Below are 23,804 nucleotides of genomic sequence, written 5' to 3' on the forward strand. Positions count from 1 at the left end.
ATTTTGCATTAACCAACTGTGCAAACCATTCATCACGGCTTTGCCTTGCTAAAGCTGCTCTGAACTCGGGGGCTGCATTAAAGGGGGAGACTTTTGTTGTTGTCCAATGAGCACCCCATTCCACGAGTTACTGATTTGCCCAGTGTTTATTGAGATAATAATCTAAGTCAGCAGTTTGGAGGTTAGTGATTGGGTGACCCCTGCCTGGTTGTACTATAAAGTCTGCCCTCAAACACAACAGCTCCACCTCGTATTGATGTACAGAGAGTGCAAAATGTTCCATGCACTGTTGTTGTTTGTGTTCGCCCTCACTGCCTCCAGTGGAGCCACAAGTGTGGTAAGTATTTCCAATAAGGCGGTAAGTCTTTCTTTTAAGGGGATACTTATTGGTGATTGCATTGGTATTGGCAGAATTGGTTTTAATATTGTCATATGTCCCAGTGAAAAGTTTGTCTTGCATACTGTTTATTCAGCTCAAATTACTACACAATGCATTGAGCTAGAATAAGGTAAAACAATAATGACGCAAAATGAAGTGTAAAAACTACTGAATAAGTGCAGTAGAGCTAAACAATAAAGTTCAAGATCATGTGAGACTAAGTGTCAATCTTACCGTACAAGAGGTCTGTTCAAGAGTCTAATAATAGTGGGATTGAAGCTGTCCTTTTCCGAAGTGGCATGTGCTTTCAGGCTTTTGTGTCTTCTGGCTGCCGGTACTGGCGTCTGTAGAGAATATTTTCTTTTCGGCTTCACCTGGGACGAAACAACAGAGTAGTTTATGTAAATCTTATGTACAGAAAGGAAGAATATGGATCTCATGCAAGCAGAAGTTTACCATTATTTAGCAACGTATTCAGCACAGACATAGTGTGCTGTGCTGAATTATATTTTAGTTCATTATTAACCAGTGACTGAAAACTAAAACATGCAGCCAATATGTTCTATTTACTAAATTTCCGAAGTCAAAACCAAAATTATTGTCATATGCACAAGTACATATGTGTACAGGTGCAATGAAAATCTCACAGCAGCATCACAGGCGTATACCATCAAATAAGCAGCATTTGCAGTAAGCTGGACATAAATTACACATAGGCTTTCCAAGAAAGAGCAGAGTGGACAGAGTAAGCATTTTCAAATTCCTGAGTCCCAATATCTCTGAGGAACTAACCTGGACACAACATATTGATGCAGCTATAAAGAGGGCACGACAGCAGCTATATTTCATTAGAAGTTTGAAGAGATTTTGTTTGTCAACTAAAACACTCTATCTTCTATACATGCGCCATGGAAAGCATTCTGACAGGCTGCATCACTGTCTGGTATGGGGAGGGACGACTGCACAGGACCAGAAGAAGCTACACTAAGTCATAAAACTGGTCAGCTCCATCTTGGGTATTAGCCTCCATAGAAAGGCGACGTCCATTATTAAGGACCCTCCATCGCCCAAGGCATGCCCTCTTCTCATTGTTACCATCAGGAGGGAGGTACAGAAGCTTGAAGGTACATGCTCAGCGATTCAGGAACACCTGCTTCCACTCTGCCATCCAATTCCTAAATGGACATTGAACCCATGAACACTCCCTCACTTTTTTTAGTATATTATTTCTGGTTTTGCACTATTTTTAATCTATTCTATGTACATATATATACTTACTATAATTGATTTACTTTTTTTTCTTTCTATATTATCATATATTGCATTGAACTGCTGCCATTAAGTTAACAAATTTCCCAATAATAAACCTGATTCTGATTCCATTTATTTGTACTCCCAGTGATGGACTGTAGATGAATACCACTTCTCCTTGGACACTGCTCTGCAAGCCTCAACTCTTCCTGGGCTCATTCAGATACTTATTAAGCATGGGGATTGTTTCTGTCTCTACCTTTCTCCTCCTGTGAATTCCAAATCCTCGCTCATTGAGAGAAAATATTTTTGTTGATATCCTCTCTAATCATTCCACTGGTGGCATAAAATTCAACCCCTGGTTACCTTTCTACAATTTGGATGGATGCACAGATGAAAAAGATTAAGAGGGATATGGGTTAAATGCAGGCAAATGGGGCGAGCTTAGGTTGCAATATTGACTGGCATGGGAAAGTCGGGCCGAAGAGGCTGTATCCATACTGTATGACACTATGACTCTATGACACAGAGGAACAGCCCTTTTGTGTTAGGCCTAACTTGATGGCTTTTCAGAATCAGAATCAGGTAGAACAAGGTAAAGCAGTATCGATTCTAACAGACATTTTGATGACAAACTCCGCCATCTTCAGCAGGGCTATATACTCCAAACATCCATCTCTCCAGACTGATTAGTTCTTATCCAATCAGGTTTCCACAGCCCCACCTTGTTTACAATCGAGTTCCAGTTCTTACCTAGAGCGAGGCCTTCATTTTTGTTAAAGATAAAGAAAACCTGGTGAAGGAAGCCATTGAAATAAAACTAGAGAAAAAGAATTTTGACAAAGATGAAGGCCTAGGCGTCATCCCTGATGAAGTGGCAGAGTTTGTCATCGAAGTGCTGGTTCATATTGGTATCTGTACCTGGCTGGAAACCCAAGAAGAGCTTATCAGAGAAAAGCTTTGTTTTGCAAACAATCCAGACAGATCACTTCATCACATCAGTTCATTGTTGAGAAACAGAATGCACAATATAGAAACATAGAGTCATTGAAAAGTACAGCACAGAAACAGACCCATCTAATACATGTCAAAAACATTTAAACTGTCTATACCTATCAACCTGCACCAGGACCATAGCCCTTGATACCCCCACCATCCATGTACTTATCCAATTTTTGCTTTTACATTGAAATCAAGCTCGCACGTACCACTTATGCTGGAAGCTCATTCCACACACTCTCAACCCTCTGAGTGAAGAAGCTTCCTTTCTTGTTCCCCTTAAACCTTTCAGCATTTACACTTAACCCACGACCTCTGTAGTCCCTCCCAGCCTCAGTGGAAAAAGCCTGCTTGCATTTGCCCTCTTTCTACCCTGCATACTTTTGAATACCTCTATCAGATAGAAACACAGAAAACCTACAGCACAGTACAGGCCCTTCGGCCCACAAAGCTGTGCCAAACATGTCCTTACCTTAGAAATTACCTCGGGTTACCCATAGCCCTCTATTTTTCTGAGCTCCATGTACCTGTCCAGGAGTCTCTTGAAAGACCTTATCTTATCTGCCTCCACCATCGTCACCGGCAGCCCATTCCATGCACTCACCACTCTCTGCATAAGAACTTAACCCTAACATCTCATCTCCTCTGTACCTGCTTCTAAGCGCTTTTAAACTGTGCCCTCTCGTGCTTGCCATTTCAGCCCTGGGGAAAAGCCTCTGACTATCCACACGATCAATGCCTCTCATCATCTTGTACACCTCTATAAGGTCACCTCTCATCCTCCGTCACTCCAAGGAGAAAAGGCTGAGTTCACTCAATCTATTCTCATAAGGCATGCTCCTCAATCCAGGCAGCATCCTTGTAAATCTCCTCTACACCCTTTCTATGATTTCCACATCCTTTCTTTGATTTCCACATCCTTCCTCTAGTGAGGCGACTAAAACTGAGCACAATACTCCAAGTAGGGTCTGACCTGGGTCCTATATAGCTGCAACATTACCTCTTGGCTCCTAAACTCAATCCCACGATTGATGAAGGCCAATGCACCGTATGCCTTCTTAATCACAGAGTCAACCGGCACAGCTGCTTTCAGTATCCTATGTACTCAGACCCTAGGATCCCTCTGATCCTCCACACTGCCAAGAGTCTTACCGTTAATAATCTGACAGACCTCCACTCTATCCACAACACCCCCAACCTTTGTCGTCAGCAAATTTACTCACCCATCCCTCCACTTTCTCATCCAGATCATTTGTAAAATCACAATGAGTAGGGGGTCCCAGAACAGGTCCCTGAGGCACACCACTGGTCATCAACCTCCATGCAGAACATGACCCATCAACAACCACTCTTTGCCTTCTGTGGGCAAGCCAGTTCTGGATCCACAAAACTATGCCCCTTGGATCCCATGCCTCCTTACTTTCTCAATAAGCCTTGCATGGGGTACCTTGTCAAATGCCTTGCTGAAATCCATTTACTCTACATCTACTGCTCTACCACCATCAATGTGTTTAGTCACATCCTCAGAAAATTCAATCAGGTTCGTAAGGCACGACCTGCCTTTCACAAAGCCGTGCTGACTATTCCTAATCATATTATGCCTCTCCAAATGTTCCTAAAACCTGCCTCTCCAGTTGTTCTCCATCAACTTACCAACCACTGAAGTAAGACTCACTGGTCTATAATTCCCCGGGCTATCTCTACTCCCTTTCTTGAATAACGGAGCAACATCCACAACCCTCCAATCCTCCGGAACCTCTCCCATCCTCATTGATGATGCAAAGATCATCGCCAGAGGCTCAGCAATCTCCTCCCCTGCCTCCCACAGTAGCCTGGGGTACATCTTGCCTGGTCCCAGTGACTTATCCAACTTGATGCTTTCCAAAAGCTCCAGCACATCCTCTTTCTTAATATCTACATGCTCAAGCTTTTCAGCCTGCTTTAAGTCATCCCTACAATCACCAAGATCCTTTTCTGTAGTGAATACTGAAGCAAAGTACTCATTAAGTACCTCTGCTAGCTCCTCCAGTTCCCTGCACACTTTTCCACTGCCACACTTGATTGGTCCTATTCTTTCACGTCTTATCCTCTTGCTCTTCAAATATTTGCAGAATACCTTGGGGTTTTCCTTAATCCTGTCAGCCAAGGCCTTCTCATGGTTCCTTCTGGCTCTCCTAATTTCTTTCTTAATCTCCTTCTTGCTAGCCTTATAATTTTCTGGATCTCTATCATTACCTAGTTTTTTTTAACCTTTCATAAGCTCTTCTTTTCTTCTTGACTAGATTTTCAACAGCCTTTGTACACCACAGTTCCTGTATCCTACCATATTTTCCCTGTCTCATTGAAACGTACCTATGCAGAACTCCACGCAAATATCCCCTGAATATTTGCCACATTTCTTCTGTACATTTCCCTGAGAACATTTGTCCGAATTAAGGCTTCCAAGTTCCTGCCTGATAGCCTCATATTTCCCCTTACTCCAAATAAACACTTTCCTAACTTTTCTGTTCCTTTACCTCTCCAATGCTACAGTAAAGAGGATAACATTGTGATCACTATCTCCAAAATGCTCTCCCACTGAGAGATCTGACACCTGACCAGGTTCGTTTCCCAATACCAGATCAAGTACAGTCTCTCCTCTTGTAGGCTTTTCTACATATTGTGTCAAGAAACTTTCCTGAACACACCTAACAAACTCCAACCCATCTAAACCCCTTGCTCTAGGAACATGCCAATTGATATTTGGGAAATTAAAATCTTCCACCACGCCAACCCTGTTATTATTACACCTTTCCAGAATCTCCTGCTCCTCGATGTCCCTGTTACTATTGGGTGGTCGATAAAAAAAACACCTCGTAGAGTTATCTCCTCTCAAACCTCTTTGTTCTAAGGAATAAAGTCCTAAACTCTTATAACTCAGGTCCTCCAGACCCAGTAACATCCTTGTAAATACTCTTTGTACTCTTTCAACCTTCTTTACATCATTCCTGTAGGTAGCTGACCAAAACTGCACACAATACTCCAAATTAGGCCTCACCATCATCATATCCAACTTCAATGTAACATCCTGTACTCAATACTTAGATTTATGAAGGTCAATGTACCAAACGCTTTTTTCACAACCCTATCTACCGGCGACACAACTTTCAATGAATTATGGACCTGTATTCCCAGATCCGTTTGTTCTACCATACTCCTCAGTGCCCCCGAATTCACTGTGTAAGATATACCCTGGTTGGTCCTACTGAAGTGCATCATCTCGTACTTGTCTGCATTAAATTCCATCTGCCATATTTCAGTCCATTTTTCTACCTGAAGCAGATTCCTCTGCAAGCCATGATAGCCATCTTCACTGTCCACTCCACCCCCAGTCTTGGTGTCATCCACAAACTTGCTGATCCAGTTAACTACATTATCATCCAGGTCATTGATATAGATGACAAACAACAATGGACTCACCACTGATCCTTGCGGCACTCTACTAGTCACAGGCCTCCGGTCAGAGAGGCAACCCTCTACTACCACTCTCTGGCTTCTCCCACAAAGCCAAGGTCTAATCCAATTTACAACTTCATCCTGCATGCTGAGCGACTGAACTTTCTTGACCAACCTCCAATGCGGGACCTTGTCAAAAGCCTTGGTAAAGTCCATGTAGACAATATCCTGCCTTGCCTTCATCCACTTTCCTGATAACTTTCTTGAAAAACTCTATAAATTTGGTGAGACATGACCTACCATGCATGAAGCCATGCTGACTATCTTTAATCAGTCCTTGTCTATCCATGTCCCTTAGAATACCTCTATTACCGTTACTGCTACAGTTATGGAGAACGTGTAATGCAGGCAGAGAGTACAGGGTCCACTATGTGAAAGAGCGGGAGATCAAAGATTCATTTTTTAACGTCTGATAACAATGGGATAGAAGCTGTCCTTGAACCCGCTGGTATGTGCTTTCAGCTTTTCTATCTTCTGTCCAATAGGAGGGAGAGAAGGTAGAATATCCGGGATGGGTGGGACCTTTGCCTATGCTGGTTGCCTTACTGAAGAAGTGAGAAGTATAGACTGAGTCCATAGATAGGAGGCTGATTTCTGTGATGTGCTGAGCTGCATTCACAACTCTCTGCCATACAACAGAGTCGTTGCCATACCAAGCTGTGATGCGTACAGATAGGATGCTTTCTATGGTGCGTTTATAAAAATCGGTGAGAATCACCAGGGACATGCCAAATTTCCTTAATATCTAAAAATAAACATATCTACCTTTTCCTGCACTGGCCTCTTGGGTAGATAACTCCAGAGATCACCACCCTCTGGGTGAAGAATTTTCACCCCACCTCATCTGACTGATCAATCCTTTGCTATAGTAATTTGACCACTGGTTCAAGACCAATAAGCCAGAGGAACATTGTCCCTGCATTTATATGGATCGATGAGATCTATAAGATTTGTACACCTCTCCTCTCACTGTTCCGAGTTCTAGAGAATATAGGCCCAGTCTGCTTCCACTCTGCTCATTTGATGTATCCTCTACCCAGAGTCACCCTGGCTGATCCAAGTCAACGTGGTGCATCCTTGATTATCAAAAGATGACCAAAGGTTTCATCGGCCTCCCTCTGGCTCCAGCTGTCCTCTGTCAAGAACTCAAGGCACCCAATACTCTGAGTCTGTTGTCTAGTAGATCAAGCACCAGTCAAACCAAACACAGCGACTTACCACAAAACTACAAGACCATAAGACTTAGGAGCAGAATTAAGCCATTTGTCCCATCGAGTCTGCTTCAGCCTTCGATCATGGTTCATTTATTTCCCCTCTCAGCCCCATTCTCCCTAACAAAAGAAAACCTGTAGATGCTGGAAATCCAAGCAACACACACACTCCCTGTGAGCTTTGACACTCTTACTAACCAAGAACCTGTAGGCTTCTGCTTTAAATATACATTGCCTCCTCAGCCGTCTGAAGCAGCGAATTCCACAGATTCACCACCCTCCAGCTAAAGAAATTCCTCCTCATCTAACGGGATGTCCTTTTATTCTGTGACTGTGCCTTTTCATCCTGGATGCTACCACTAATGGAAACATGCTCTCCGTGCACATTCTATTTAGTCCATAAGAATGGGCACTGACCATAAATCTTGCAAGTCCATAGATGCTTGAGAGTGGCAACTTAGAGATGTAAGTAAGGTGTTCAGCATGCTTTCCTTCCCCAGTCAGGGTGCTGGGGATAAAAGTCAGGAAGTCATGTTGCAGTTGTTCAGATATTTAGTTAGGCTGCAGGTGGAGTACTGTGTATGTATCACAGGAAGGACGTGGGGCTCTGAAGAAGGAGGATTTTGCCTGGATTAGTGACAATTATAAGGAGAGGTTGGACAAACTTGGGCTTTTTCCCCTGGAGCTTTGGAGGCTGAGGGGAGACCTGATAGAAGTTTATAAAGCTGTCGGAGGCATAAATAGGGTGGGCAATCCAAGTCATTTTCCCCCTGTGGAAATGCCACATACTAGAGGGCGTAGGTTTAAGGTTAGAGGGGGGAATCTTAAAGGAGACATACAATGCAAGCTTTTTGTACACAAGTTGTAAGTGCCTGGAACCTGCTGGCAGGGGAAGATGATACGATAGCACTGTTTAGGAGGCATTTAGATAAACATAAAGTCACTGAGTTAAACGGCATGGTAACAGTCCTTTTGGCACAACTCATCCACGCCAACCAAGAGCCTAGTCCCTTTTGCCTGCATTTGGCCCATACTCCTCTGCACCTTTCCTATCCATGTACCTGTTCAAATGTGTTTTAAATATTGTTATTGAATCCGCCTCTATCACTTCCTTTAGCAGCTCATTCCATAAAACCAGCAGTCTGAATGAAAAATTTTCTTTTCAGTCTCTCTCAAATCTTTCCCCTTTCATGAACACATGAACAAACAGAGGATGGGGGGAGGGAATATGGATCTTGTGCACGTAGGTAGGATTAGCTTTGATTGGTATCATAGTCAGCACAGTCATGTTGCACCTAAAGGTCTGTTCTATGTCTATACTATGTTGCTGCTGGTTTAGTATTGTCACATGGGCAGTGGAAAGGTTGACTTGAGTACTATTCATACAGATCAGATCGTTACACAGTGTAGTGAGGTTAAAGTTAAAGTCTGTCCCAATCCTTATAGGCTCATCAGGCCAGTGCTTATAGAACAAGGTAAAACAATAACAGAATGCAGAATAAAATGTAAGAACTACAGAGAAAATGCAGGTGCAAGATCATAATGAGATAGATTGTGAGGTCAAGCATCCATTTCATCATTCAAGTAAGAGTCTGATCTCTGTCCTCTGCTCTAACTTTCTTCATGGGAAGAAATCTGATCCTCTTTCTCAGTTAGGCTCTAGCAAGGGAATTTTTTTACCCTGTGAACAATTTACTTTGAACAGTACAGCCTATGATGTTGTGCCAACCACTTAGACTACTCCAAGATTTATCTAATCTCCCCCCGCCCCACATACAGCAGCCCTCCTTTTTTTGCTTTCATTCTTTCATCCATGTGCCAGTCTAAGAGTCTCTTAAAAGTCCCTAATGTATCTGTCTCTACCACCACCTTGACAGTGTGTTCCACACACCTAACACTCTCTTTATAAAAATCTCTGAGCCCTATACTTTTCTCCAAGCACCTTAGAATTATACCCTTTCGTATTAGTCATTTCTACCCTGGGAAAAGGGCAGTCTCTTTAACAAGGCCTCCTACCTTCTAGTGCACCCCTATCAAAGCACCTCTCATTTTTCTTCACTCCGAAGGAAGGAAGTCCTAGCTTGTTTGGCTTTGTTAAGGCATGCTCTCTAACCCAGGCAGCGTGCTGGCAATTTTATTTGCACCCTGCTCTAAAGCTTCCATGTCCATCTTATATTGAGGGACTAGAACTGCACAATTTCTTGTTTTTAACTGTACCCTAGTTTTCGGTCTAAATCCCAGGAGCCCATTGTCCAAAGGCATCTTCGCCACACTATGCAACAATTCAGGAGGCAGCTTGTACTGTCCTTCCAAGTACGTTTGGGAAATGACATTGGATGTTGGTAGTATTTGTGACTGCCAGGTTCAATAAATCAACAAGAAAAATAGCAGCATTTTGGACTTTGCCTAAAGCTGCAGTGCCAGCAGTGAAGGAGTGCTTGTTTTCATCCAAAGCAAAACAATCAGCTTGATTGTCGCACTATTCAGCAGCCAGGATCCTCAGGGGGTATCAAAAGGAGAGGGTATAGGTTTAATGTGAGTGGAAGGTGTTTTAAAGAGGATTTGAGGGGAGATTTTTTTTCACACAGTATGCTGCTGAGATCTGGAATGTAGTGCCGGAGGTCGTGGGTCAGATACGACGACCCATGAGATACAGAGATGCAGTATGCAAGACAAGCTTTGTACTGCATCTCTGTACAGGCCACACTAATAATCCAGCTTCAAATCCATTTCTGTTTAAGAGCCTGATAATAGCAGGATAGAACCTGTCAGTATAGTCAAGTACAAAGATTTCACCCAATCATTGTTGTGGTAGTGGGATCTTGCTATGTGCATCTTGGCTGCTACATTTCCTATATAACAATAGAGACTATGTTATTTCATTGGCTGCAAGGTGATTTGGAAACATTCAAAGGGCCTATAGAAGAGCAAGTTTTCTATTAATTTCATCTACGTTTATCTTGGTTCTTCATTTCAATTTGTAAACAGTTAAATTGCATTCTTAGAGAATCCATTGACATTAATTACATTTGGATGCCTTTGCCTTGAGGAAGTCTCAATTTTCCATCACTTACCTGTTTCCTTTGAACGTAGAGTCATGGTGCCCGTGATGACAAATGCCCAATCCTCATCAAAGTTCTGGATGCTGTGAGCGGTACACCAGCTGCAAACCTGCACGTTCAAATGCTGAGGCAAAGTGACGACCAAACCTGGCAGCAGCTCTCCACAGCGTGAGTACAATATCTGACTGCCCTTTCCCAGGCCTGCAGCAAATCAGGCCTCTGCAACTTCTTGGTGTCCAATGCTCAATGTGTTTTTTTTTCAAATATTGATGTCAGCATCTTTGGCAAGGCTGGCTTTTGGGGTACTTTATATAGGTTTATAGAGTCGGGGAGTTATACAGTAGAGAAACAGGCCCTTCAGCCCAAGTTATCCATGTCTACAAAGGTGTCCACCTGAGCTAGTCCCGTTTTCCTGGGTTGGAGCTGGATTCCTCTAAACCTTTCCCATCCATGTTTGAGGTCAAGATCCTTCAATGAACAAAAATGGAGACGATGTTTTTTTGACATAAAATGATGGCTCCACACCTCCCTCCCCAGATGCTGTGCCTCTGAGTTCATCCAGTTTTTCAGATAGGCACTTGAATTCCAGGCAAAAGGAACCTAGATGAGGGAATGAACCAGACAAGATGGACATGCATAGAGCCGCGGGGCATGGCCCTGAGGTTCTGATGTGTGCCTCTTTAATTCTCACCCCTTCTCCTCATTCTGTTGGTGGTGCCAGCTTAATGGGCCAAATGGCTTGATGCTGCTCTTGTGTCTTACGGTCAATTCTACTCCAGTCCCATAAGGAAGCCCAACTAGAGGAAGTCATCTGAGCACCTTGCAGCCTTCTGGAACATTGCTTTTCCCAACTTTAACTTGCTCCATCTTCATTTTACACTATCAATCCCTTTCTCAACCTGTTTCCTTAAAATGTCTTTCCAGTGGTCAGTAATCATAAAGCCATAGAGTCATAGAGAAGTATAGCACAGAAACAGACCCTTAGGTTCATCTAGACTGTGCCAAACCTCTTAACCTGCCTATTCCCATTACTCTGCACCTGGACCATAGATCTCCTCACCTCTATCATCCTGTAACTATCCAAACCTCACTTTAAAGGTTGAAATCAAGCTCTCATGCACCACTTGTGCTGGCAGCCCGTTCCACACTCTCACAACCCTCTGAGTGAAGAACTTTTCCCCCATGTTGCCCTTGAACTTTTCACCGTTAACCCATGATCTATTTATAGTCCCACCCAATCTCAAAGGAAAAAGCCTGTTTGCATTTACCCTATCTATACCCTCATGATTTTGTATACCTCTATCAAATCTCCTCTCAATCTTCTACGTTTCAAGAGGAAAAAAGTCCTAACCTACTCAATGTTTCCTTACAACTCCAGTCCTCCAGACCCGGCAACATCCTTGTAAATGTTCTCTGTACTCTTTGAACCTTATTTACATCTTTCCTGTCGGTAGGTGGCTAAAACTGCACACAATACCCAAATTAGTCTCCTGCAATCCTTTTGCTATTATTCCTTACCACTCAATCTGTTCTCACCAATCTCCAAATAATCTTTTACTTTACACCTTCCTGTCCCCTCCCCAGCTCTGCAATAAAAACTGAAGACTACACCACCTCTAACCCACTCTACCCCAGATCTGAGAAAGGATCTTCAACCTGAACCATTAACTGATTTTTCTTTCAACACATACTGCCTGTTTGACTGAGGTTCCCCAGCATTTCTGCTTTAGTTTCAGATTCCACCATCTGCCATTTGTTTCCCAGTTGGGACTTGTTGGGCCAAACAGCCGCCTTCTGCCCCATATCTTAGTTCATACTGGCCTACTTTACAAAACACTGGTTAGGCCACCCTTGGGATATCGTGCACAGTTCCGGTCATCACACTATCGGAATGATATGTGAGGGACAAAGAAGGTTCACCTGAATCGGAGAATTTTTGTGATGGAGAGAGACTGGATAGGCTGGGCTTGTTTTCTCCCCCTGCAGCAAAAGCAGCTGAGGAGTGACATGATAGATGTTCCCAGATTTTGACAGGGCTGTATTGCTGATAACTGTTTATAACAGACAGCACAGTAGCAGCGGAACTGAACCTGGGTCACTGCTTGTGCGTTCTCCCCATGACGGTACGGTTTCTTCTGGGTGCTCTGGTTTCCTGCCACATTTCAAAGGTAGACAGGTTATTAGGTTAATTGGTCAGATGGGTGTAATTGAGCAGAAGAGGCTAATTGGACCTAAGGACCCTGTTACTGTGCTGCATCTCCAAATCAAAAAGTTCACAATTGCAGCTTCCTGACAATACATTTAAATAAAAACACAGGCTATTTAAGAGCAATGTGCACTTAGTTCAATCATTCAGATAATACCATGAACTGAGTTTCTACATGGCAGGGGCTCCTTGCAGCCCTACAATACGTAACAGCTGGCAAGTCCATCCCACCAGTCTCAAAATGCTTGGATGTATGTGCAGACTGTACATAAGTCAGGTGTTCAAAACCTGGGGAGAACCTGTATATAAGATTACAAGGGGCATAGAGAAGGTGGACAGTCAGAATCTGTTTTAGAACAAAGAACAATATCGCACGCAATGTTATGCCAACCTTTTAATCCACTTCAAGATTAGTCTAACCCTTCCCTACCACATAACCCTCGATTTTTTTCTCATCCATGAGTCTATCCAAGATTTTCTTAAATTTCCCTAATGTAGCTGTCTTTACTATCACCACTGAGATCCCGTTCCACACAATGACTAACTAAAAAAAAGCCTGCCCTTGACATCACCTTAAAATAATGCCCCTTCCCTATATTAGCCATTCCGCCCGAGATAGAAGCCTCTGGCTGACCATTCTGTCTCTGACTTATCACCTTATATACTGTGAAGCTTTGGGTGGGGGAGGGGTAGTGTGTCGACAGCCTGCCCCTGCATTTCTAATGATCAGCACTGTTTATTGGTCTTGTGTTAAAATGCTTTTGTGGGATTATGGTGGGAAGTTCCAGTTCATTTATTGTTTCAATTTAGCTTGGGTTATACAGTTATTTGTTTGTGTATTTGTGGTCACCCTAACTGTAACCAGGGTGTGTGATGGTCACCTTCCCCGTTGGTGTGAGACTGGTGGGGTTCACTCTCCAGGTCACAGTGCCCTGTCTGTTTTCTGTTTATCGCAATAAAACGGTTGTTAACGAGCTTCCTCACCTGTCATTATGGATCAAATGCTCACCACAATATTTCTACCACATCACCTTTACTCCAAAGAGCTCACTCAACCTTTTCTTATAAGACATGTTCTCCAATCCGGGCAGCATCCTGCTAAATTTCCTCTGTCCCCTCTCTAAAGCTTCCACATCCTTCCTAAAATGAGGGGACCAGAAGTGAACACAAGAACTGAACTTATTTTCCATTGGAGGAGCACCAAAATAATAGGGCATGGGTCTAAGGAGTGTTAAAGGGGACCTAAGGGGTGAACTTGTTTTTTGACACAGTGAGTGGTTAGTATTTGGAAGATATTGCTAGAGGAAGCAACAGAATCAAATACAATGACTACATTTAAAGGGCACTTGGACAGACACAGATAGGCAGGGCGTAGAGAGATACAAACCTAATACAGATAAGTGGGTCTGGTGGAATAAAGGTTAGCATGAGAGTGCTGAGTAGAAGGGCTCATTGCTGTGCTGTATAAAGAGCTGGTTTTAACTCAGTTTACAGCTCACTCAATAGAACCATTGACAAGTAGTTCTTACTCCATTGGTTTCTTTTGTAGGGTCACAGGAATAAGTGGAGAAGTCCACAATCTTACTTCCGAGGAGCATCTTCCAGCCGGTCTGTACAAAATCCACTTTGACACTGGTGCCTACTGGAGGAATAAAGGAATTAACCCCTTCCATGAATGTGCTGATGTAAGTTCCACTTTAATGAATACTTTATATGCAAGAACATAAGTTATCAGAGCAGAATTAAGCCATTCAGCCCATTGAGTCTGTTCCGCCATTCAATCATGGCTGATTTATTTTTCTCCCACCTTCTCCATGTAAACTTTAACCCCCTTGCCAATCAAGAGCGTACCAATCTCTGCTTTAAATATATCCAATGGCTTGGCCTCCACAGTCCTCTCCAGAAATGAATTCCATAGATTCACTCTCCTCTGGCTGAATAGATTTGTCCTTATCTCAGTTATAAAGTGATGTCCTTTTATTCTGAAGATGTTTCTTTGGATCCTAGATCCTGATGGAAATATTATCTGCACATCAACTCTATCCAGACCTTTTTTAGAACCAAGTAGGCTTCAATAAGATTCACGCCTCTTCTCCCCATCCTTCTGAACTCCATCAGTACAGGCCCAGACACATCAAACACTCTCATACAATTAAGTCTTTCATTCCTGGGATCATTCAACTCCAGAGAATAATCTGTACAAGGAAAATTGCAGGCTTCCGTTCCAATACAGCATATTTCACACAAAATTCCAGCATTCATCAATTCACATGTAAACTTAACAAAGAGAAAGACCGTATTTCTCCAGACACACGAGATTCTGCAGATACTGGAAATCTGAAGCAGCACATGCACAGTGCTGGAGGAACTCAGCAGGTCAGGCAACATCTATGGAGAGGAATAAACAGTTAACCCTTGGTCTCAGCCTGAAATGGCTGACTGAGTTCCTCCACTGTTTCTTAATGTCTCCAGGTGACTTGGGAGATCCCAAAGGCATTTTGCAGCTTATGAAGAATGTGTTGAAATGTCATTTTTGGAATGCCACCAATTTTTGTGCAGTATGCTCCCACAGTGGGTAACCTGATAATCTGGTTTAGTGATGTTGATTGAGAGAGCATGAACGATCAGGTCCCCAGAGACATCACCAATTCACCCTATCCTGGCCTCAGAATCATAATGCCTAGGACATGATTCACCATTTTATATGACCACGGGCTATCAACCACTTCACTACATTATCCCCACATCCTTTGAACCCATTACTATCTAGAAACATATTCACTTCCCTTTTATCTATATTTAATGATAGTATTTATGATCTTCAGGTGAATATATCTCTACTGACCTTGACCAAGAAAATGAGGAGTAAGCCATTTAGCCACTCAAGCCTGACTCACCATTGTGTATAATATCCCCCAGGCCTCATCTCTTGTGCACCGGTTCCCCATCGTCCTCAGTTCCCATTCAAAAATGAACCTCTCTCTTCTTCCAGTGCTTCCAATGATCCATTCTCCACAACATTTGGAGTTCTCCATCCACTGAGGGCTGAGCTGTCTAGTTTTGGACACTCTATCTGATCCCGTTACAGGTGCATTCATTCTATGCGGACACTTCTCATCCTTCTAAATTCCAGTTTACATCAGCTGAATCAATGCAATACAATGAAGTTTGGATAGGTACATGGGTGGTAGGGATATGGAGGGCTATAGTCTGACTGCAGGTCAATGGGATTAGGCAGTTTAAATGGTTCAGTATAGACCGGATGGGCCAAAGGGCCAATTTCTGGCTGTATTTTTATAAGACACTAATACTAAGTTTAGATCAGCTCCCTCAGAAATGGAATCATGACTAGCACAGCAACCCTATCATCCGTTGAAAATGAACTTCAATGTTAAATGATGTTAAAGTATTAATGCACTGATTCCTTGAAGATTTATACACTATAGGTGTTGTTGCTGTATATTGACAATTGTGTTTGATTCAGTTTAGTGAGCTGTGAATAAAGGATGCATTGTCTGACTACAAATCCTAGGGGTTAGTGGTTTATTTAGCTGGTAGTCTCCAGTATTCCACTCTGCCAACCCAGTGCCCCCCACACGCCCCCCCCCCCGCCACCCGTGAATACTCTTTCCACTAGTCTAGATACGTTAGTGAGCTTGTGCCAAATAAAACACAAATATAAAATGATTTGTATTGGGGCAAAGTTGAATGGAATGTTACTTGTTTGTGTCTTTATAAATGCTTCACATTTTACAACAACTTGTTACTCTTGCTTTCCTTTGTACATAATTGATTGAAAAGTTGCCAGTGTAGAAGTGTTGGCAAAGAACACTGAAGTCTATTGGCACACACAATACAATTGCAAAATTTGCTTACTGATTCACTGGACTCTGATGCAGCAAACAATGTCCTCTGGGTGAAAGATGCTTATCAAGCATTCCCATTTTACTGAGCAGTTTTAATGAAGCATAGACATGCGTAGCAGAGCCACAAACTCTAAAGCCAACATTAACCATGTGGAATACTCGTATAATTAGTCCCATTCCCTCCTCGTTCCCCCAGATCCCTGCTCTTTTCCCATTTTAAGTCGAAATCTAATGGAGCTTCCCCATGCTTCCCCCATTTGTTTTCAGGTAATAGAGTACGATCAACGTAAGTCAAATTTGAGTTTATTGTCATGTGCACAGGGGCAATGAAAAGCTTATTTGCAGCTTCTTCATAGTAGTCATACTTTATTGATCCCGGGGGAAATTGGTTTTCGTTACAGTTGCACCATAAATAATTAAATAGTAATAAAACCGCAAATAGTTAAATAATAATATGTAAATTATGCCAGTAAATTATGAAATAAGTCCAGGACCAGCCTATCGGCTCAGGGCATCTGACCCTCCAAGGGAGGAGTTGTAAAGTTTGATGGTCACAGGCAGGAATGACTTCCTATGACGCTCTGTGTTGCATCTCGGTGGAATGAGTCTCTGGCTGAATGTACTCCTGTGCCCAACGAGTACATTATGTAGTGGATGGGAGACATTGTCCAAGATGGCATGCAACTTGGACAGCGTCCTCTTTTCAGACACCACCGTCAGAGAGTCCAGTTCCATCCCCACAACATCACTGGCCTTATGAATGAGTTTCACAGGTACATGGTATCAGATAAGCAGCATTCATAAGAAAAACATAAAACATAAATTATGCATAATTTTTACAAGAGAGAACATAATTGAAACCAAAAATTAAGTTTATTGTAAGGGGTCAACTATGAGTGAAAGCTCTGCTTTTGTGTTGTAATGTAGTATGACTGATATTCAAGCACTTTACTTCATTTAAATCTTTGTTGCACTTTGAAAATAATTATGCTTGTCCAAGGTGCAAAAAGCAGCATATCAGAAGTTGGAAACACGCATTGATTTTCATTTCCATCAGCTGCAAAATCTAACAGCCTTTCAACTCAGTCCAATCTCGCTTTACACAACTGCTTAATCTGTTTCATTGGTAAAGGTGACAAACATTCCTTTCACGTTCTGAACCAGTGGCTCAGTCAGTATCATTGGTGCAGCCTCCCACTCTCACTACCTCATTAACATTGAGGTGCATGACTGAAGGCAATGATGTGACGAAAGTGAGGGCGAGAGAGAGAGAGAGTCATAAGCAAGCAAAGAGAGAGTAGAGACTGGTGAGAAAGAGGTAAAGAGGGAGAGAGAGAGATGTAAAGGTGAAATTAGAAAGAGGGGGAAGTTACATCCGGAAAGGGGAGGGTAGAGAAGGCAAATGTAGAGAGAAGGAAGAGGTAACAAGAGAGGAGTAATGCGGAGAGAGGAAAGGTAGACAGAAAGCTTGGAGTGAGTGAGTCTGCTCCCCTGTTCAATAAGACCATAACTGATTGGAATTTGCCCTCAGCTTCAACTTCCTCAGAATCAGAATCACTTTATTGCCAGTATGTGAAACATACCAGAATTGATCATGGTTTGGTGCCAAGCATAAAACACAGGACTTATAGCAACCAACAATTTACAAGACAATAGTGCAAACAGACATGAGCAGTTTAATTTATTTAATCAAACTTAAATAAATGTGAACATATGAACAGACCAAATAATTACCAACAAAACAAGGAGAGCAGGAAAGATGTTGTGCAGGGACAGTTAGGGTATTACACCTGAGTGAGCTTTGTTGGGAAGCTGGATAGCTACAGGAGAAGCTTCTGAGATGAAATGTCCTGTCCATCACTACAACCCTCAACGCCTTTAAATTCCAAAAATCTATCTCAGCTGCGCATACTTGTCACTTCAGACTCCAGAGCACTCAAGGGGAGGGGATTCCAAAGTCCAAAAGTCCTCAGCGAAGTTGTTCCTCTCATCTCCCACAAGTGACCTCTTTTTCGTATATTTCTATATCATGAATGGGAACACCCTCTTGCTGCTCAACTTAACAGGACTCATGTCCTTTGTGTTTCAAAAGGATCACAATACTCCTTGGTGAGTCTATGGAATTCGTTGTCACAGGCACCTACAGAGGCCAAGTCTTCATGTATCGGCAGAGGTTGATAGAATTTTGATTGGTCAGATCATGAACGGATACAAGCTTGGGGGGGGGGGTAGGAGACTGGGGCTGAGAGGAAAATTTGTTCAGCTATGATTAAATGGCAGAGTTGACTCAATGGGCCAAATAGCATAATTCTGCTCCAATATGTTATGGTCTTGTTTCTCCAAGGCCCTGTATGATTGTAGGAAGACCTCCCTTTTTTACCCATTGCCCAACCATCCATTTACCTTTTGGGAATGTGATAAAAACAAGCAATAAAATTGACGTAGGATTAGTGTCATTGGCTAGTTGATGATGGGTACAGGTTCAGTTGGGCTGAAAAACCTGTGCTATCTCTGACTCATAGACTTAATTACTTGTACCCAGCTGGTCAATTGGTTTATTGTCACATGTACCAAAGTACAGTGAGAAACTTGCCTTGCACACTGCTCATACCTATCAATCCATTACAACATTCCATTGCTGAAGACAAGGTAAAACAGAAATGAAACAGTGTTAGTTACAGAGAAAGTGCAGTGAAGGTACACAGTAAGATGAAAGGTCCTACTGAGCTAGATTGAGAGGTCAAGAATCTATTCTTATTGTACTAGGGAAAGGTTCAATTGACATAACCGTCTTCAACCTGGTGGTGTATGCTTTCAGGCTTTTGTAACTTCTGCCCCATGGAATGTCATGGGGGAGGGGGTGTTGAAGAGGGAACGTCTGGAGTGGGTAGGGTCTTTTATTCAGCCTTACAGAAGGAACAAGAAGAATAGACAATGCCAGCTGTGTTCCCTCTGCTCAGCACCTTTTGTAGTACACACAGCAGCCTGCTTTGTACTGAGACTGGACATTGAGCATTCCATAATCTAGCCAATATTTATTCCTCAATATTCACAAAGATCTGCTCACTACAGGTTCTGGAAGCTGCAGTGCACTAATTTACCCAGGGAACAAATTGTCAAAAGTATCTCACTGGTTTTCACAGTGATTTAGGACAGTGGTCCCCAACCACCGGGCTGTAAAGCATGCGCTACCGGGCCGCAAGGAAACGACATGGGTCAACTACACCTTTCCTCATTCCCTGTCACATCCACTGTTGAACTTGATCGCACGCGAGGTCATTACCCACGCGAGGACATCAGTCGATCATTAACCTAAAACTACTAGAGGAGTGAAAAAAATAAACATCGCTTGAGATTTTCTTTGGAAGAGGTGGTAGGGGACATAAAAGGCCTAACGTTTTTGATAACGCAGAGACAGCTGAGGCCGAGACTGCAAAAAAATGAAAGCTTCCTTCAATAGAAAATACGACGAGTTGTACATAAAATATGGCTTTATTGCGACCTGTGACTTGCACACTCCAAGCCCCCTGTGTGTGATATGTGGAGACAAGCTGTCTAATGAGGCAATGAAGCCCTCAAAACTGCTTCGGCACCTTGAGTCCAAGCACCCTGCACTTAATGACAAACCCGTTGAGTTTTTTGAGCGGAAAAAACGTGAGCAAGCGGAACAGAAGCAAGTGCTGAGAGACACCACCTCCACAAATGCTGCTGCTCTGAGACCGTCGTACTTAGTGGCTAGCCATATTGCTAAGGCTAAGAAGCCTTTCACTGTTGGTGAAGAATTGATTCTGCCTGCTGCCAAGGACGTGCTGTGAACTGTTGGGAGAAGCTGCAGCCAGCAAGATAGCACAGGTTTCTCTTTCAGCTACCACAGTTTCAAGAACAATCGATGACATAGCGGAGGACATCGAAGCACAGCTGTTGGAACGGCTTAACGAGTCTGGTTTCACTACCTGAGTCAAAGAGGTTACTCCTGAATGTCAGTCTATACACTGTCACACACATGGAAATGCTGGCTAGCCGAAAAACAGCGTATTGAGTGACGTTGATGAAGTTATCAATCAGATCAAAGCAAAGATCAGGTTTGATTCAAAGAAGGAGTCTGAGAGTCTGAGTGGGAGTACCGAGAAAGACATTTTTGAAATTTTCGTTATTTTTTTTTCTCCAACGGCGTTCTGAGAGGCGGGACTGCGCAGGCGTGTGACGTCGGGCAGTGCAGCGCGGCAGATTTAAAAGGAACAGAGCCTCATAGAGCGGGCAGCGTAGTTTGCGGGCTGCGGAGTGAGCCGGGAGCAGAGTGAAGACTTAAGGGCTTCGGCTCAATGGGCTTAGGCGGAAACAGAGGAGGAAGGTTTGGCATTCATTTTCTGTTGTTATTTGAGGAGAGGGGCAGTATGAGTGTGAGGGCAGTTTGCTGTTCTCAGTGTCGGATGTGGGAGGCCCTGGAGTCTCCAAGCCTCCCGGACGTCTACATCTGCACCAAGTGCATCGAGATGCAGCTTCTAAGGGACTGCGTTACGGAACTGGAGCTGCAGCTCGATGACCTTCGTCTGGTCAGGGAGAGTGAGGAGGTGATAGAGAGGAGTTGCAGGCAGGTGGTCACGCCGGGGCCACGGGAGGCAGACAAGTGGGTCACGGTTAGGAGGGGGAAGGGGAAAAGTCAGGTAATAGGGAGTACCCCGGTGGCTGTGCCCCTTAACAACAGGTACTCCTGTTTGAGTACTGTTGGGGGGGACAGCTTACCCGGGGGAAGCGACAGTGGCCGTGCCTCCGGCACAGAGTCTGGCCCTGTAGCTCAGAAGGGTAGGGCAAGGAAGAGGAGGGCAGTTGTGATAGGGGACTCGATAGTAAGGGGGTCAGATAGGCGATTCTGTGGACGCAGTCCAGAGACCCGGATGGTAGTTTGCCTCCCTGGTGCCAGGGTCCGGGATATTTCTGATCGTGTCCAAGATATCCTGAAGTGGGAGGGTGAGGAGCCAGAGGTCGTGGTACATATAGGTACCAATGACACAGGTAGGAAAAGGGATGAGGTCCTGAAAGGAGAATATAGGGAGCTAGGAAGGGAGTTGAGAAAAAGGACCGCAAAGGTAGTAATCTCGGGATTACTGCCTGTGCCACGCGACAGTGAGAGTAGGAATGCGATGAGGTGGAGGATAAATGCGTGGCTGAGGGATTGGAGCAGGGAGCAGGGATTCAAGTTTTTGGATCATTGGGACCTCTTTTGGCGCAGGCGTGACCTGTACAAAAAGGACGGGTTACACTTGAATCCTAGGGGGACCAATATCCTGGCAGGGAGATTAGCGGGGGCTACTGAGGTGACTTTAAACTAGAATGGTTGGGGGGTGGGAATCAAATTAAAGAGGCTAGGTGTGAGGAGGTTAGTTCACAACAGGGGGATGGGAACCAGTGCAGAGAGACAGAGGGGTGTAAAGTGAGGGTAGAAGCAAAAAGTACTAAGGAGAAAAGTAAAAGTGGCAGGCCGACAAATCCAGGGCAAGCATTAAAAAGGGCCACTTTTCAGCATAATTGTATAAGGGCTAAGAGAGTTGTAAAAGAGCGCCTGAAGGCTTTGTGTGTCAATGCAAGGAGCATTCGTAATAAGGTGGATGAATTGAAAGTGCAGATTGTTATTAATGATTATGATATAGTTGGGATCACAGAGACATGGCTCCAGGGTGACCAGGGATGGGAGCTCAACGTTCAGGGATATTCAATATTCAGGAGGGATAGACATGAAGGAAGGGGAGGTGGGGTGGCGTTGCTGGTTAAAGAAGATATAACGCAATAGAAAGGAAGGACATAAGCCGGGAAGATGTGGAATCGATATGGGTAGAGCTGCGTAACACTAAGGGGCAGAAGACGCTGGTGGGAGTTGTTTACAGGCCACCTAACAGTAGTAGTGAGGTCGGAGATGGTATTAAACAGGAAATTAGAAATGTGTGCAATAAAGGAACAGCAGTTATAATGGGTGACTTCAATCTACATGTAGATTGGGTGAACCAAATTGGTAAAGGTGCTGAGGAAGAGGATTTCTTGGAATGTATGCGGGATGGTTTTTTGAACCAACATGTCGAGGAACCGACTAGAGAGCAGGCTATTCTAGACTGGGTTTTGAGCAATGAGGAAGGGTTAATTAGCAATCTTGTCGTGAGAGGCCCCTTGGGTAAGAGTGACCATAATATGGTGGAATTCTTCATTAAGATGGAGAGTGACATAGTTAATTCAGAAACAAAGGTTCTGAACTTAAAGAGAGGTAACTTTGAAGGTATGAGACGTGAATTAGCTAAGATAGACTGGCAAATGACACTTAAAGGATTGACGGTGGATATGCAATGGCAAGCATTTAAAGGTTGCATGGATGAACTACAACAATTGTTCATCCCAGTTTGGCAAAAGAATAAGTCAAGGAAGGTAGTGCACCCGTGGCTGACAAGAGAAATTAGGGATAGTATCAATTCCAAGGAAGAAGCATACAAATTAGCCAGAGAAAGTGGCTCACCTAAGGACTGGGAGAAATTCAGAGTTCAGCAGAGGAGGACAAAGGGCTTAATTAGGAAGGGGAAAAAAAGATTATGAGAGAAAACTGGCAGGGAACATAAAAACAGACTGTAAAAGCTTTTATAGATATGTAAAAAGGAAAAGACTGGTAAAGACAAATGTAGGTCCCCTGCAGACAGAAACGGGTGAATTGATTATGGGGAGCAAGGACATGGCAGACCAATTGAATAATTACTTTGGTTCTGTCTTCACTAAGGAGGACATAAATAATCTTCCAGAAATAGTAGGGGACAAAGGGTCCAGTGAGATGGAGGAACTAAGCGAAATACATGTTAGTAGGGAAGTGGTGTTAGGTAAATTGAAGGGATTGAAGGCAGATAAATCCCGAGGGCCAGATGGTCTGCATCCTAGAGTGCTTAAGGAAGTAGCCCAAGAAATAGTGGATGCATTAGTGATAATTTTTCAAAACTCGTTAGATTCTGGACTAGTTCCTGAGGATTGGAGGGTGGCTAATGTAACTCCACTTTTTAAAAAAGGAGGGAGAGAGAAACCGGGGAATTATAGACCAGTTAGCCTAACGTCGGTGGTGGGGAAACTGTTGGAGTCAGTTATCAAGGATGTGATAACAGCACATTTGGAAAGCGGTGAAATGATCGGACAAAGTCAGCATGGATTTGTGAAAGGAAAATCATGTCTGACGAATCTCATAGAATTTTTTGAGGATGTAACTAGTAGAGTGGATAGGGGAGAACCAGTGGATGTGGTATATTTGGATTTTCAAAAGGCTTTTGACAAGGTCACACACAGGAGATTAGTGTGCAAACTTAAAGCACACGG

At 43.4% G+C, this 23,804-nt stretch overlaps 1 protein-coding gene across 1 annotated transcript in view; it reads left to right on the forward strand.

Annotated features, from left to right (window-relative positions):
• Nucleotides 1-237: 237 nt before the first annotated feature.
• The window catches only part of ttr (transthyretin (prealbumin, amyloidosis type I)), a 29,928-nt gene continuing 6,361 nt past the window's right edge, over nt 238-23,804 (forward strand). Inside the window, exons 1-3 of the mRNA XM_072264306.1 lie at nt 238-337; nt 10,429-10,565; nt 14,153-14,288. Coding sequence (XP_072120407.1) covers nt 257-337; nt 10,429-10,565; nt 14,153-14,288 — 354 coding nt within the window. The 5' untranslated portion in view covers nt 238-256. The remainder of the gene's footprint in view (nt 338-10,428; nt 10,566-14,152; nt 14,289-23,804) is intronic.

This window comes from Mobula birostris, chromosome 1, assembly GCF_030028105.1.
Source record: "Mobula birostris isolate sMobBir1 chromosome 1, sMobBir1.hap1, whole genome shotgun sequence".
Lineage (NCBI taxonomy): Eukaryota > Metazoa > Chordata > Chondrichthyes > Myliobatiformes > Myliobatidae > Mobula > Mobula birostris.